At 46.2% G+C, this 14,616-nt stretch overlaps 1 protein-coding gene across 1 annotated transcript in view; it reads left to right on the top strand.

The window, feature by feature from the left end:
* The first annotated feature begins 1,903 nt into the window (after positions 1-1,903).
* mnat1 (MNAT1 component of CDK activating kinase) overlaps positions 1,904-14,616 on the top strand; it is a 29,450-nt gene continuing 16,737 nt past the window's right edge. Inside the window, exons 1-6 of the mRNA XM_071911003.2 lie at positions 1,904-2,073; positions 6,908-7,060; positions 7,440-7,513; positions 7,877-7,980; positions 8,253-8,393; positions 10,068-10,199. Of these exons, the coding sequence (XP_071767104.1) occupies positions 1,985-2,073; positions 6,908-7,060; positions 7,440-7,513; positions 7,877-7,980; positions 8,253-8,393; positions 10,068-10,199 (693 nt within the window). The 5' untranslated portion in view covers positions 1,904-1,984. The remainder of the gene's footprint in view (positions 2,074-6,907; positions 7,061-7,439; positions 7,514-7,876; positions 7,981-8,252; positions 8,394-10,067; positions 10,200-14,616) is intronic.

Below are 14,616 nucleotides of genomic sequence, written 5' to 3'. Positions count from 1 at the left end.
GCGGGGACTGGAGCTGGAAGGAGACACACTGGGGTCTATCTGCAGGAGAGCCACGCTATTGGCCGCCGAGGGCCCCATAAGGGAGGAGCGAGCGGGATTCAGACACCGATGTTTGGTTTCAAGCTGTCAATCATACAACTTGCTGTGTATTCCAGCGGCTCACCTGTGCAAGGTGAATGCTTTTGGGATCGTGGGAACGGGATATCCTTGTTGTCTCTATATTGTGAGGAGCTGCCTCGGCCGTAGGTGTGTAATGTGCGGTCATTAGGGCCCCTCATACCCGAGGTAATCCCGAACATGTCTGGGGTAAAAATCAATGCATGGAAAGATTTAATTTCCTGATTTTAAAATGATTTGGGCAACTTAAAATCGAAAATATTCTTTAAGAATTTCGAGGATTCAATGATGACTCATCTATCTTTCATCTGAGCTTGTGGATAAACACAGTAGTCATTGGAGCTGTTGAATGTGACCCCCCCCCCCCCCCCTCCCCCACGCACACGCACACCACTGCCTATTTTAGCCTATACTTTACAAACTTGAACCACTTACTCTTTCTCAGCTTTGACCTCTAGGAAAGCAACAGTGCAAAAAATCCACCTCTGGTAGACAGATAGAGCAAATTCCAGTGTAAATGTTTTAACTTTCAATAACCAGACTCTAAGGTATTAATGGTTATTGAAATAGGCTGTGAATTTTAGCCATTTATTCCATCATCACCCATCATGATCCCAAGAATTAGTACAAGATCAAATCCTAGATTCAGAAACTGCTACTATGGCACAAGATTGAGTGTTTGAGAGAAACACAACAAACAGCATCAACATCCCATCAGGAGCAGGGCATTTTCAACATGTTGAGTGTAAGTTCAGGCCATCTCTTCAGTGTAATGTGTGCTATGATATTGCAATGCTGCAAAAAGTAGCTCTAAAGTGTTATTTTCTGAGACCCAATCTTGCTTGGACCCAAAACTTGGAGCCACATAATTTGATTTTACACAGTCTGCAATGTGAGGATAACTCAGCCTTTCTTGGTGAGATAAAAGCTACACATTAGCCCATAAACAGCTTAAATTTGTGTTACAGCATCTTTTACATTAGTCACCCAGTCACATTCATGAATGGTGCAAAACTCATTTTTGAGATTGTAGATGTAAAATGGCAATAGAGTCTAATTTTGAGTACCACCATTTTGTCTAAACAATGCTTTAACATTGTTACATTGTCAGTAATTCAATAAAACATGTATTAGTGATTGTGGTAGAATTACTGTTGCATGAATGCCTTTGGCAATCCACAGAGCAGCATATAGAAATGGCTGGGGTTGAAATTTAGCATTTGAAGTAACCTGTCCTAAAGTTAGGATGTATTATCGTATCATCATTATATTATTATGATACATATGTGTCTGTCTTCGTCATACCTTGGCTAAATATTAAATCACACGATATCATCCTTGGTGAATTATTTCCAAGGACCCCCAAATACATACATAGGCTAGGTCAGAAACCCTCATCTCAGGAGCTTTTTCCCTGGGGAACATCATGTGGGAAGATTTTGGTTTTTAATTAGGTTTTAGTACAGTTACATCATGGAATATAGGAGTAACCTATAGGGTACTGGGGAAATGGCAGTGCAGACAGTGAAACCTATAATCAAAACAGTCATACATTTATATATATATATATTTATACATTCTCTCTAAATACCAACTTAATGTGAATAAATTACTAGGGAAAATAAACTGGTCAGCATTTAACAGTGGACCCCCTGGGACTCCCTCAGAGACCCCTGGGTGTGCCTGCACCACAGTTTGACAACCACTGCTTCACATGTATTAATTAACTAGGAACTATTCTTATTAGCCGAGTTTTCCTTCGGACCACATTCTGTGTAACGCAGCGGTTCACCGCTTCAGAAGTGACAAGAAATTGCGTGTTGTTGACATTTTTCTCCAGCTTATTATTTGTGTTTTAGAGACAGAGATGGACGACCAAGGGTGTCCGAGGTGCAAAACAACCAAATACAGGAATCCGTCGCTGAAACTGATGGTGAACGTCTGCGGACACACGCTGTAAGTAAACACATTTGACAGCTCAAATTCAGACAGAGCGGTGTGTAAATTCCTCCCCAAACACGGCAAAGTTTTCACTTAAAACGGTACAATGGCTAAATTAACTGAAAACAATCTAACAAAATGATGTATTCCGCGACGACAAACCCAATTTAACCAAACGTAGGCGGTTAGCTGTAAATTTCCAACCTCTAACCATGTCGAGCTGGATTGCTTCAAGTAAACATGACACAACATCAACCGTTTACCATCCCGCCGCACTTAACGGTTAAAACAAGACATTCAGTACTTTGCAAAACACGTAACGTGCAGTTAGTTAGCTGTTTGTGAGAGACATCCGTTGTGTTCAATGGTGTGTTGGTAAATACTACTTTGAATAAACGTCATAAAGATTTATGTCAGCCTCAAATGGCGGAGGGAACAGAGTTTGGGTGGGTTTACCCTCCACTGCTTCGCTGATGGTGCTGCATGACAGCAGGCCAAACCTGCTTGTGCAGAACTGCAGACAGCGTTAATAAACATCGTACCCAGTTAATAATATTAACACCATATTGGCTATTGTTTACACCTGACCTGCCTTCTCAAATTTGTACCCTTCTTCACAAATTGGTAAATTGAGTATAGCCAAAGAGAGTGTGTGTGTGTGTGTGTGTGTGTGTGTGTGTGTGTGTGTGTGTGTGTGTGTGTGTGCGTGTGTGTTATACTGTAGTTTGGACCACTTCATGGCAGAATTACTTGAGTACAGAGTAAACCAGACATGATGGCTCAGCTACTGCTTATGATCCAGTCTTCATATTTACTGAACTTTATCTTTATGGTTGTTAACTAAGTTGTTTTTTTTCATGATTTAGGTTTATACAAACAACCCCCCTTCCTTTTTTTTTTATTATTAGGCTACAATTTTGATTAACATCGTCCCCATGTCACTAACAGAAAGTGCTTGCCACAAATATTCCTTATTTATCCTTGTCAACACTTTAGAAACCCGATTCAAATCAAAAGGACAGGCTGGTTTTTATGAATGTTGTGCAGTCAGTGATGGTGGAGTGTGATGAGAGCATATTTTTGACCCTGTCTGTTTATTGACCGCACCATCAGGAAGTGGCTGTGCTTTGTCATCAGGTCAGCAAGCTCATAACTCACTGCCTCTATCTGGATGCAGGGTTACATGCAGAGAAAATTAAAATGATTTTGCAATGAAGCAATTTAAAGAGATGTCCTAGCCTGGGTCACCTTGGCTGTGTTCCTCAGAGCCGGTCTGTGGGTGAATCTATGTGCTACTTCAAAACTGCTGCACTCTCATATTGTATTAGCGCTTTTATCACTGATGTCATTCAGCTTTTTGCTTTGCAGCTAGGCTACTTCAAGGCTTGATGGTTGTGTATAGTTATAACACAGTGTCTTTCAAGTTCACAGGTGTTGATTTCCCATTTGGTATAAACTCTACGCTAAAGAGTGAATAAGTAGTAGTAATTCTTACAAATATGTTGTCTGTTCATCACATCCATTTGCCTGATCTGCGTTGGTTGAATCACTTAAATTGCTTCTATACTTTGGCCCAATGCCTTCCTGACAGCTGACAACACTGAGTGGCCATTCCAGTCTAGGCTGACTAGGCTTCCTTCCTGGACGATGCAATGCAATATGGAGCTGCTCCACCTCTAGCCTGCATCTAAATTTAAACCCCACCACAGCACATTTTGTATCCCTGTCACCGGGGGTGTTTGCTGTCTGTTATTTATTACCTACGCACAATGACGCAGGGCCCGTGTCCTTTGGCATTTGACACGGGGCGCCCAGGCCGGCGCAGGGCAAACGAATGACAGTAGGCTGGGCTCAGGGTGGTAATTAGGGGTTGGACATGGAGAGGCTGACAGGATACGCACACCTCATTAAGTGGAAGCTAGTTTCCTATATCTGATAGCCTCGATTTCCAGTGATATTAACTGCTCCAAATGTAAGACTTATGCTTTTTTAGGTCACACAAGCCTGATGCTAGCTTCCAGTGTAAGTGATCATGCTCTTGGGCCTCAGCATTTTCTGGCTGTGCTGCTGCAGGTACTGCGACGCACGGCAGGACAGAGCATGTTAACATTTGACACGAAGCCAGCACCTGTCTGTGTGGGCTTAGTCATGATTTCTGCGAGAGTCCAGAGAAGCTAGACAGCTTTGTGGCAGAAACGGGTGAATCCAGCCACTGTCTATATTGTTCCTGCTTTCTCTTGCTTAGGAAGAAGGAGGCAAAGATGAAGGCAATGTCACAAGAGGGTGGTGGGGGTGGGTGGGTCTCTTTGCTGAGCCAGGCTCCTGTTTACCCTCCTCTTGCCACCCCCTTCCCCGACCTGCTGACAGCTGCAGATGGGAGAGATATGAGCCAGGAGCTCTGAGCAGGACAGGTGAGAGAGGGAGGAGTCAGGAGTACTCACTCAGCGACAACAGCCCTGGGACACAGAGATGGCAAGCTGGTAGAGCTCTGCCTGCTCGCTTACTCAAGTAAATGTGTGCGCTGTTTGCCAAACAATATAGTGTAGCCTTGGCAAGAGATTTCTGAGTGCCCCCTTTTATTACAAATGGCAACAGGGACTCAGTCAGAAAGCTGTCCCACAGAAAAGGCACACTTCAGAAGAAAGATGGCAAGTTCACTCCAACAGTCTCCTCCCTCCAATCCTTTTAGACGTTCACCTCTCTGCTCTAGAATTACACAGGATTTCCCCTATGGAGAGTTCTGTTGTGTGGTCCATTTATGGGGCAGGGGGCAAGCTACGCCCCACTCCTGGCCCTGTGGTGATGAATGGGCTCTTTGTGGGCCTGTGGAAACAAGCTGAATCCCCCCATCCACCTCCATATGGCCAGGCCTATACATCTCCTGTAGCCCGGGGCCACAGTGAACATCTGCCCCTTCTAGGACGCACTTGAGCGGGGGCTCCTCCTCATGCTCCCTGGAACCAACTGGACAGCACAGATGTTTTTGTCTTTGGTTCAGTTTTCATTTTCATTTTGTTGCTAAATCTAGGCTTAGCTGAATCGAGACGCTTGTAAGGTAGCCCTCTGTCATGCTTTGTCCATTTTCTATTTGTGCGTGTATTTCTGTGAAAGGTTGTGTTCATACTTGGCAGGTTGTGCTTGTTTGACCCATATCTGAGACGCTATGCATAAACAGCCAAACTCCATGGCTCTGCAGTTTCTCCTATAACTGCTTTTTTTGTTTTGAATCCTGCTGATGAGGTGAAACGCCTTGCATGATGTCTCTTTCATGATTGTTCTAATAAGCTCCATCCCCAGAGAGCTTTTGACTAGGCACCAGTGTCTCAAGCCCAGTCTTTGACTTTGGAAACAAATGATTCAACCATCCCACCAATGACGTACAGTGAAAAATCTGGCTTTTTCCCTCAACATTGCTATATTTTTATATGAAAAACTGTCGGTGCTCAAAAGCAGATAGTGACATTTGGAAACCAGATGTTGTCCATTCTTGTGAAGGTGGTCAAGAGCAGGAAGGTGAATTCCTGTGGAATAAAGCTCCACAGAGACTTAATTAAAAGAGTGGACTGTGCAAACGTTTATCCAGCCCCTCCACCCCTCCAGTTGCCTGCTTTGGGGAGATTTAAGACCATTCCCATTGTCTTCAGCGTCCACTCCTCACTTGAGTGTGACTGATGGGTAAACGCCTACCTGCTTAAAGGTGTGATTGATGGCTAAGCTCAGGGTTGTGCCCTCAGGTGGGTCTGGTGGTTGCCATAGTACCGTTTCATGATGGTGCATGGAGTAAACCTTTCTGTTTGAACCTTGGCTTTGCCTTACATTCCCAAACATTAGTTTAAGACTGTTTCTGCCTTTCTCTTCTGAGTTTGTCACTGATGGTGAGGGGCGCTCTTGCTGAAGAGAATTGAGATTCCTGGATGCTTATTTCAAGAACCAAAGGTTCTCTGAAAAAGTCATCATGACTGTGATGTAGTACTATCCATTTTGTCTTGGGGAAAGTAATATTATCCATTAGACAGATTTATAGTAGATATTTTGACTGCCTAGATTTCCACTGTATTTAAAAATGTTCCTTAAACTTCTCCATAATACAGCTTCTTCCCCTGTTTTGTATCAAGGAATAGTAGAGCAACTTTCCAGGAAAAAAAGAGATAGGTTAGAATGGCATATGGTAATATTGGTGGGTTTTCAAAGTGTTTGAGTTACATTTTCAGATATACTGGAAGCCTTTGTTAATGATAAATCGGCTTAAAATTGCTAAATTTAGTCATGGAAAAGCTGCTGAGCAATAGTCTGAGGAATTAACTTATTTCATGAATTAAATAGGAGCCTCAAAACACTGCTATTGTCCATCATTAGCAGCATTTCTTAGCCTTTCCTGAATTAAGGCCTAGCCCACTTCAGGATGATAGAATACCGGGTGTATTACTGAGCTGGATTTTATATTATTATGCAACGTGGCACATTGACTGCATGAGATCTATTGAAATAACAAAGAAGCAAGCGTTTTTCCAGTGCGGACAGACACTCCACTGATGGGGTGTCAGACTAATTTCCTCTTGTCTGAGTGTGGGAGTTAGCCTAATCGACATTCCAATCATAATTCCAGCCTTCTTTGAGCACTCAGAGGAAATATTTATATGCCCCATTATCACCCACTGGGCTTGATGATAACTCGCAGACATAAAAAACAGAAATTTGCCTTCCTGTGAGGGAAAAATGTATTTCAGCAGCCGCATACGCCTACACAAGCACACAGGCGACTGACTTTCAGGCTTGCAAAGGGAGGGGTCACCTCTGGAGGGATATCACTCGATTTGGCGGTGTTCTCTGTTTTGTTGTCTCCCCGCAGATGTGAGAACTGCGTGGAAATGCTGTTTGTGCGCGGCTCGGGTAATTGTGTGCAGTGCGACACGCCCCTGAGGAAGAGCAACTTCCGCGTGCAGCTCTTCGAAGACCCCGCCGTGGACAAGGAGGTGGAGATCCGCAAGAAGGTGCTGAAGATGTGAGTGAGGGGACCGCGAGGCAGAGGGGTGTGGCTCCGTGTGTTTATGCGTGATCCCGGCCCTCCTCCCACTTCTTAAGCCACCTTTGTCTTTCTCATTACACTGTTTGTTTTGTAGACAATGAGTCTCCCCAGGGGGGGCTCAAATGGGAAGGCTCTTTCCCTGCCAGGTTTTTACTTCTCAGCCCCTCCCTGCTATCTCTCTCCCTCTCATCTGTTCTTTAATAGCCCCTTAATTGACATCTAATGTGTGTCTATTAGGCAGTGTGCAGCCCGAGTATTATAAATGGTTGATTTAATGGACACTATTAATGTCAGTGCATATTTGCTTTCATCAGGTTTTACTATTTGTTTCATCAGTGCTGTTCTCCCACTGCAGATACAACAAGAGAGACTTTGACTTCCCCAGCCTGAGAGACTATAATGACTACCTGGAGCAAGTGGAGGACATAGGTAGGAGCATGGGCTTGGAGGAAGGCCTCAGGCTGGGGCGGAGGGGTGGAGGGATGCTTACTCCTGCTGTATTGATTTCTCCCTGACTCTGGCTGCACAGGGGGATGTTTTACAGGCTTCAGTGCCAGCCGGGGTCACGGATCAGGGAGTAGCTCTGCCAACACTAACACGTCTTTCACCGACTCCTTCCCATGGGTTTTGAGCCCTGACAATGGGCTTGACTGCTGCTGTGGCCAAGGCCATGCCAATGCATCTGTGCACACAGGCACGGCTAGAGTTCTCACTGATAGTATTATGTGCATGCTCAAGGTTGAGATCTTGCACCGGCGTTTTTTAATGTTGGTCTGTGTCTCCTGTGTGCAGTGTATAACTTGACCAACAACGTCGATGTGGAGAACACCAAGCAGAGGATGGAGCAGTACCAGAGGGAGAACAGAGATGTCATCCAGAGGAATAAGGCTAAGCTTGTATGTACTTTGCACATTTACCCACACATTCATAATGTCTTCACTAATAATAATTATAATTATAATTTGACACTAATCTTTGGAGGGAAATTTTCTTTTGGCTTGAGGTCAGGCCCTGGAGCTGCTGTTCTGTAGCTGTCAAACATGCTACTGCACGGTTGATGCTTGCCGATGCTGCGGCCTCCGGTTGAAGGTCTCCCTGCCGTCCTCTTGCTTAGCATGTGTTTTTTTAACATCCTCTTTCTCTCGCTCCCTTCTCTCTGTCTCCTCAGACGCGAGAACAGGAAGAGTTGGAGGAGCTGCTGTTGCTGGAGCAGCAGGGGAACGAGCAGCGCAGGCTGGATACGCTGCAGGAGGAGAAGAGGCAGCTACAGGCCAAGAGGAAGAACAAGCAGGCTCTGCTGGATGAACTGGTGAGATACATGCATGTGGCATGTGCGTATGACCACAGAATGGCAAGTTCAATGGAGCAAAAAGCCTAGTGAAGAACAGTCACATTATAACAGATGTTGCATGTCTGCTGTGAGCGCGCCCACACACTCACACACACTCACACACACTCACAGCCTCAGGGTTCATGGCTGTGAGATCATTAAGAGCTTATTACCAGTCATTGTGCTGCGGGCTGTGCTGTCCTGTTCCCACTGCATTGTTCTCATTCTGTGATTCCAAAGCCTCTTGGCTCCATTGTGTTGAGCTGCGGGCTTTGGAAGTGATTGTTCCTGCAGAGCGGGCTGCTGAAGGACCATCACAGATAGCGGGCTAAGCTGTGTGTTTGTTTGTTTAAGGCACAGGGCCTGTTGACTGTAGGCAGATGAGATCAACTCTCACCCCCTAGGGGAACTCTCCTGAGCTCTGACATCTGTAGATCCCTGTGGTCAGAAAGCTCACTGTTCTCTCTCTCACACACACACACACACACACACACACACACACACACACACACACACACATTTGGATAACTTGTTGCTGCTTCCTGAAGCAACAGCTAACAAATCACTAAAATATAGCTTGATTTAATTCATCTTTACAAACTTGGGACACACTGCTTGATTATTTTGCCAATCTCCTATGCATCTAAATGATGGGGGTGATTGAATTGAATTTTGAGATTTGAACATTGAATTGATTGATTTGTGTATGGATATTGCTTATTTTTTTTGGCCTTGATGGACTTCTTTCTCAAGATGTTTGTCAAGAGATAAGCGTGTGAGCCATGTGATATCTTCTAAATCAGGAAGTCATCACATACGTGCATGTGCAAACACACACACACACACACACACACACACACATACACACCCACACACACACACACACACACACAAACACACAAACACACACACACACACACACACAAACACACATACCAATTCAAAACACTCATCTCTACCCCTGCTACCCCTCAGGTCACAATTTGCACAGTGCAATATAATGTTACATGTAACCAAGACATAGACTGAAGATGTTACTTGTACAGTAGCATCTTTGCCTTACTTTCCCCAGTTTATAGCATCTTTGGAGTCTGTAGAAAGACTAGATGGTCTAGATAATTGCCATTAGATCAGTTTCGTTTTATTTTCCTATGCTAAGAACACCTCCAGACTGTCCTACCATCGGCGTCCACCCCATCAAAAACGTCCTGCCTCTTCAGTGAACGACGTGTCCAGGCTTGTGTTTTTAGACCTCTGCGCTTGGCAACACTCCACTGGAGAAATTGAAATGTCCGACCTTGCATTTAATGGAGGTGAAGGCGGCGCAGTGCACTTGAAGCAGCGTCCCCCGCACTGCCACAGTTTTGTTAACATGGCCTGCATCAATAATGTGGCAGCTAGCCTGAAAGCACCCCATGCTGATGGTTATCCAGTTAGACAGAGGTGTCTGAGGCCACTTCTGCTCTCAACTCTTCTCTACATACCACAGTTAGATAAGGAAAGGGCCTCAATATATGTAAGTGTCAACAATTTTTGCTGAGCAGAAAAGTTCCAAATGTAGTTCTTTGTTGTGAATGCATATTAGTCATATCGTGTACTGTATGCTGTAAATTCCCATTCCCATAAAATCCCAATTTGTATTTGTCTCTCCAGGAACGCTCTCAACTTCCCGCCACCATCTTGCTTGCCCAACACAAGGACCGTGCGGCCCAGCTGGAGACCCAGATAGAGAAGCAGAAGCAGTCGGTCAAACCTGCCACCGTATTTTCTACCGGCATCCTTATGGTGAGTGCCATGTTAGCTCTGTAAGGCTACTGCATTGTTAGCATTCAATGTCTCAAAAAGACAGTTGCCAGTCACTATGCTGTTCATTTGGCAGACTGGGCTAGCTTCAGGTGTAAGCAGGATGAGCTCATTGAAACAGGAGAGCTTGTATAACTTGGCTCATCGGTAACACATGGCTAGCATAGTTACAGTGAGCCCATGCAGGTTAGGGTCACATGGTTATTTAGTTGATGTATCCTCTCTGTGGCTGCCGGGTGAGTCTGTGCTGTTTTAGGTTATGGTGCAATTTTAGTTCAATGCTAATTTGGATTTAACATAGACCACTTGTTGACAATAGGGTGATGGTAATACTTCAGAGCTTCAAAGGGAAGATGTTCCTCAGTGTCTAGGGCTTCCTCAGTGTGGGAACAGACCCCCCCCCCACCCCCCTCACCAGTCCTGTCATCACATTCCTCCAGGCAAGCGGTCGGACCCACAGAGAGAGCATGTGGGCTCGGGGCTCGGGGCTCTGGCTGCTCCCTGTGTTGGGCTCTCAGCTTTGTGCTCACGTTGTCTGGAGAGACCTTCCATTTGGCTGTCGTTCTGTTTTTCACTCGTTTATTTTCATTTTATTGTGATGAGATAAGCTGTGTCACAACCACCCCCCCAAACCCTCATGAGGCATGGTTGTCTTCCCACAGTTCAGTGATGCGTGGGAGAGATCTCTGCTTAGTACTCACCTAGGCTCAACTTGGAGCCAATAGAAGCCAGGTTTTGTCATACTCATGTATAACCCAACTCTCATTTTTACCATCTTTATTGTTTTTAACTCTCCACTGAAAGTGATAACTCTGGGTTAAAGACTCTCATGCACTGATAATCAGTGTGACTCTTAAACAACCACTAATTACTGCACTCCTTTAAAGCCCAAAGAGACAACTGGCCCATCCACCACCAGTGGAAAAGCAATAGGTCCAGAATGGATTGATCCAAATGGAGGATGTGGTTCTCTGGCTCTCCCACCCCTTGATATGCAGCATGAAGTTAAACTTGCTGATGGAGAAAGAAACAGTATGATTATGTTGCTGTTGGCTCCTTGCAGGGCTGTTTTTCCTCACTTCTTCCCTCCCGTTTCTCCTCATCCTCCCGTCCCCCAGCTCCTCATGGCGGAGTAGAGCTCTCACCACGCATCTGCTGGGCTCGACTGAGAGGCTTGAGTCGGGGGAACGTGTGGGTTTGGATTTCCCTCCACCTCAGAGTCCATAAGAATAACTTCTGTTTGACTTGGTGGGGTTTCAGCACAGAGCGGTGGATTCCTGCAGATCGCTGGAATTCATTTATCTGTTAGTTTGTGGTCCCCTGTTCCAAGCAAGGCTTCAGTTTTTCTTCTGCAGAAATTATAGGAGGCAAAGGTAGAAGCACATTTGTAAAGCTGGGCCACATTTCCATGATATGCATTTATTAAAAGTTAAGCTGATCTGTGCACCCCTCTTCAGTGAGGGACATTAGATGAATAGTATCAATACTCCGCTCTCTTGTGAAGCACAAATGCAAAGGACAAACAGGATGTGACAATGATGAATGGAGGGTGGACTGATCCATGACCTCTTGTCTTTCATCTGGATGAGTTGGTGATGTGCAAGTTAGCTGGTAGTAGAAATGCCCCCCTCCCCCCCACCCCACCCCTGGCACTCCAGCCAGCTGCCTCTCCCCAGGCCAAGGTGAGCCGTCACTGGTGGAATGACATATCTGCATATCTGCCTGTTTTTTTGGGCCGTCCGGTCCATGGAACGTGGGGATGCCAATTCTTCTTCAGCTTCCGATGGCTTCAGTCTTTATTTAAAGAGTGATCTAATGTTGCATCTAGCTGTGTCATGTTGTTTACTGGGAACATGCGGGGGACATCTCAGCCATGCTGGCGCTTCACTTAGCCTGGGTGATTTTCCAGCAGTGAGGACGGGGGATCCCAACCTGAGGTCCCGAGTATCCTGGCTGTGTATTAAAATGCTGTCGAATGGATGCTTGAGCAGGTTAGCCGATCCTGAGGGAAAGTAGTCTTGGTCCAGATGTGATGTGAGGCGAGGTGGGATGGGCCTGGTCTTGCCTCAGGAATGGTCTGGAATCACTCACTAATCCCTCACTTTGTAGACACTCTATTGAACAAAGACACACGCATACCCGTGTGCGGGCGCGCACACAGGCACAAAGTTGAGTGCACACACACAAACACACACTCACCTTACCCAGCCTGGGTAAACATCCTTTGAAGACTAAAGTGTCTTTTTAAAATAGATGTCCGCTGAAATCAAAAGAGACTCTCTGTGTGGGAGGGAGGTAACTATTCACTGTTGAAACAGGCTGCTTGTTGTTGTCTGACACACAAGACTGAGCCTCAGTGCCAAGCATGATGACAAGACACCTCTTAATTTACTTCCTCAGAGAAAAAAATATGGACATGAGTTGAGGATTATCGGCATGTAAGCCACATCTGGTTTAAGTGTTGCATGAGCAATTGTGTGTTTTTGTTTTTGATTGTAATTTTGTGTGTTGTCTTTGTCTGTGCTAGTAAAGTTATTGTGTTTTCTAGTCACAAAGTGTATTTGTGAGCCTGGGGATTGTCCACAGCTGCCACAGTGTCCCGTGCCTGAAAGCGGTTGACCGGTGGGGAATCTCTCCACCTTGGGGCAGCTTTCAGCGCCATCTTAAATGAAAGGTCCCAGGTTCCAGCGCTGCCGGGGCCCAATCCGCTCCTCATAGGCGGCAGAGCAGCTGACATACCTGACGAGGCCGACATGGGCACCTAATGAAAGCAAGAGGCGCACACACACATAAACAAAGCGCAACTCACACACACATTCAGCCAAATGCGGGTGGAAAGTTTATCCCTAAACATAGATGCATAGCTGGCTGAAATAACCCTGGGTTCTCTTTGGCTTGATTCCATTCTACACTTAGGCAATGGAATTTAACTGCCATAGAAAACACAAACACACACACACACACACGTACATACACACACACACACGCATGCGCGTGTGCGCACACACACACACACATACAGACTGTGAGCATGTTTGCTCAGGCCTGTTTCACTTGGTTAAGCTGTCCTCTACAGTGACCTCTGTTTGGTAGACATACTCGTCACTGCAGGCCAGGCTCTGCTCCGTTCTGCTCTCCCAGACTGGCCCAACCTGTTCTGCCTGGGAGGTTGTTCACCACATACAGCACCCACCCCCCCCGCCCCCCCTCCTCTTCTCCCCATTCACTCTTTCTCTTTCACTATCTTCTATACTCTCCTCATTTCCCTCATTCCCACACTCTTGCTTTGACCCGCTCCCCTTTTGTTCACATATTTCTTCGAATTATTAGATACATTTTTATGAGTGACTGAGACAAAGACTTGGAAAGGTGTGTGTGTTTCCGTTTATACCCAAACATAATTGACATACATGTCATTCACAGACCAAAGACAGGGTTGTTTTACGTGGGAGAGTGCATAACCCTTGCCCTTTGGCCTTTGCTTTTTTATTGGTTTGCTGGCACGCAGGTCGATAGCTGCAGGGGCTTGAGGAGGGGGTCGGCTCAGGGGGTAAAGAGCGCCCTCAGCCCTGATTGGCACCAGCACATGTGGGCATTCACACCTCTGCCCCTGCCCCTGGCTTGGCCCTGTTTAGGTTGGCCTCAGCAGCCCTTGCCCACGGGCAGGCTGGCCTAGCCCAGCCCCGCGGAAAAAGGAGTTGTCAGCTTTAGGGGCTTTGCGCTGGGGCAGCTGCCACTGGTCAGACGGTTATATTTAAACTTGTAAGGGAAGGGGAGGCGCTGTGTGGGCAGCAGCTTTTACACTTGCTACTTGCTGCTCAGTGGGCCAGTGGGGGGCACAAAGCTCTTTATCCATACAGAAGCACTGGCAGTGCCAGGGCAGGAGGTGGCAGGGAGGGCCGAGGATGGGATGGCACTAGGCTGGCTCCTAACTAGGCTCATTAAATTTATCCCCTATACAATGCTGACCACTGTCCATTGCTGTAATTATCACTTGGTCCATTAGTGAGGAGAGCCTCACTGCCTCTGTAGCTCTGCCTGGGCTGTCTGCGGCTCCCCGAGTCCTGGGGTTGACCAGGCACCAGGCTAGAGTGTGTGTGTGTGTGTGTGTGTCTGTGTGGTACTGGTGCGGTTTTGCTGGAGGTGCTGATAGAGAGGATTGTCTCTAGCGACCTTGGTGCGTCCTGCTGAGCTGCAGAGTCAGGGGAGAGACGGGGGCCTCAGGAGTGCCAGCAGACGATCTGTGCAGTGTGTGTGCGTGTGTGTGTGTGTGTGTGTGTGCATGTGTGTGTACTGTATGGCACAGTAGTAAACTCCCAGCGGTAGAGCCAATGATCAGAGCTGTTGATCAATGAGATGTTGATCAGGAGTGTCTCTTTGAACACTGCATGAGACTTTT

The sequence above is a fragment of the Centroberyx gerrardi genome, chromosome 17 (genome assembly GCF_048128805.1).
Source record: "Centroberyx gerrardi isolate f3 chromosome 17, fCenGer3.hap1.cur.20231027, whole genome shotgun sequence".
In the NCBI taxonomy this organism is placed as follows: Eukaryota; Metazoa; Chordata; class Actinopteri; order Beryciformes; family Berycidae; genus Centroberyx; species Centroberyx gerrardi.
The sequence above is the reverse complement of the archived record's forward strand: the minus strand, read 5'-3'. Positions and strand labels throughout refer to the sequence as shown.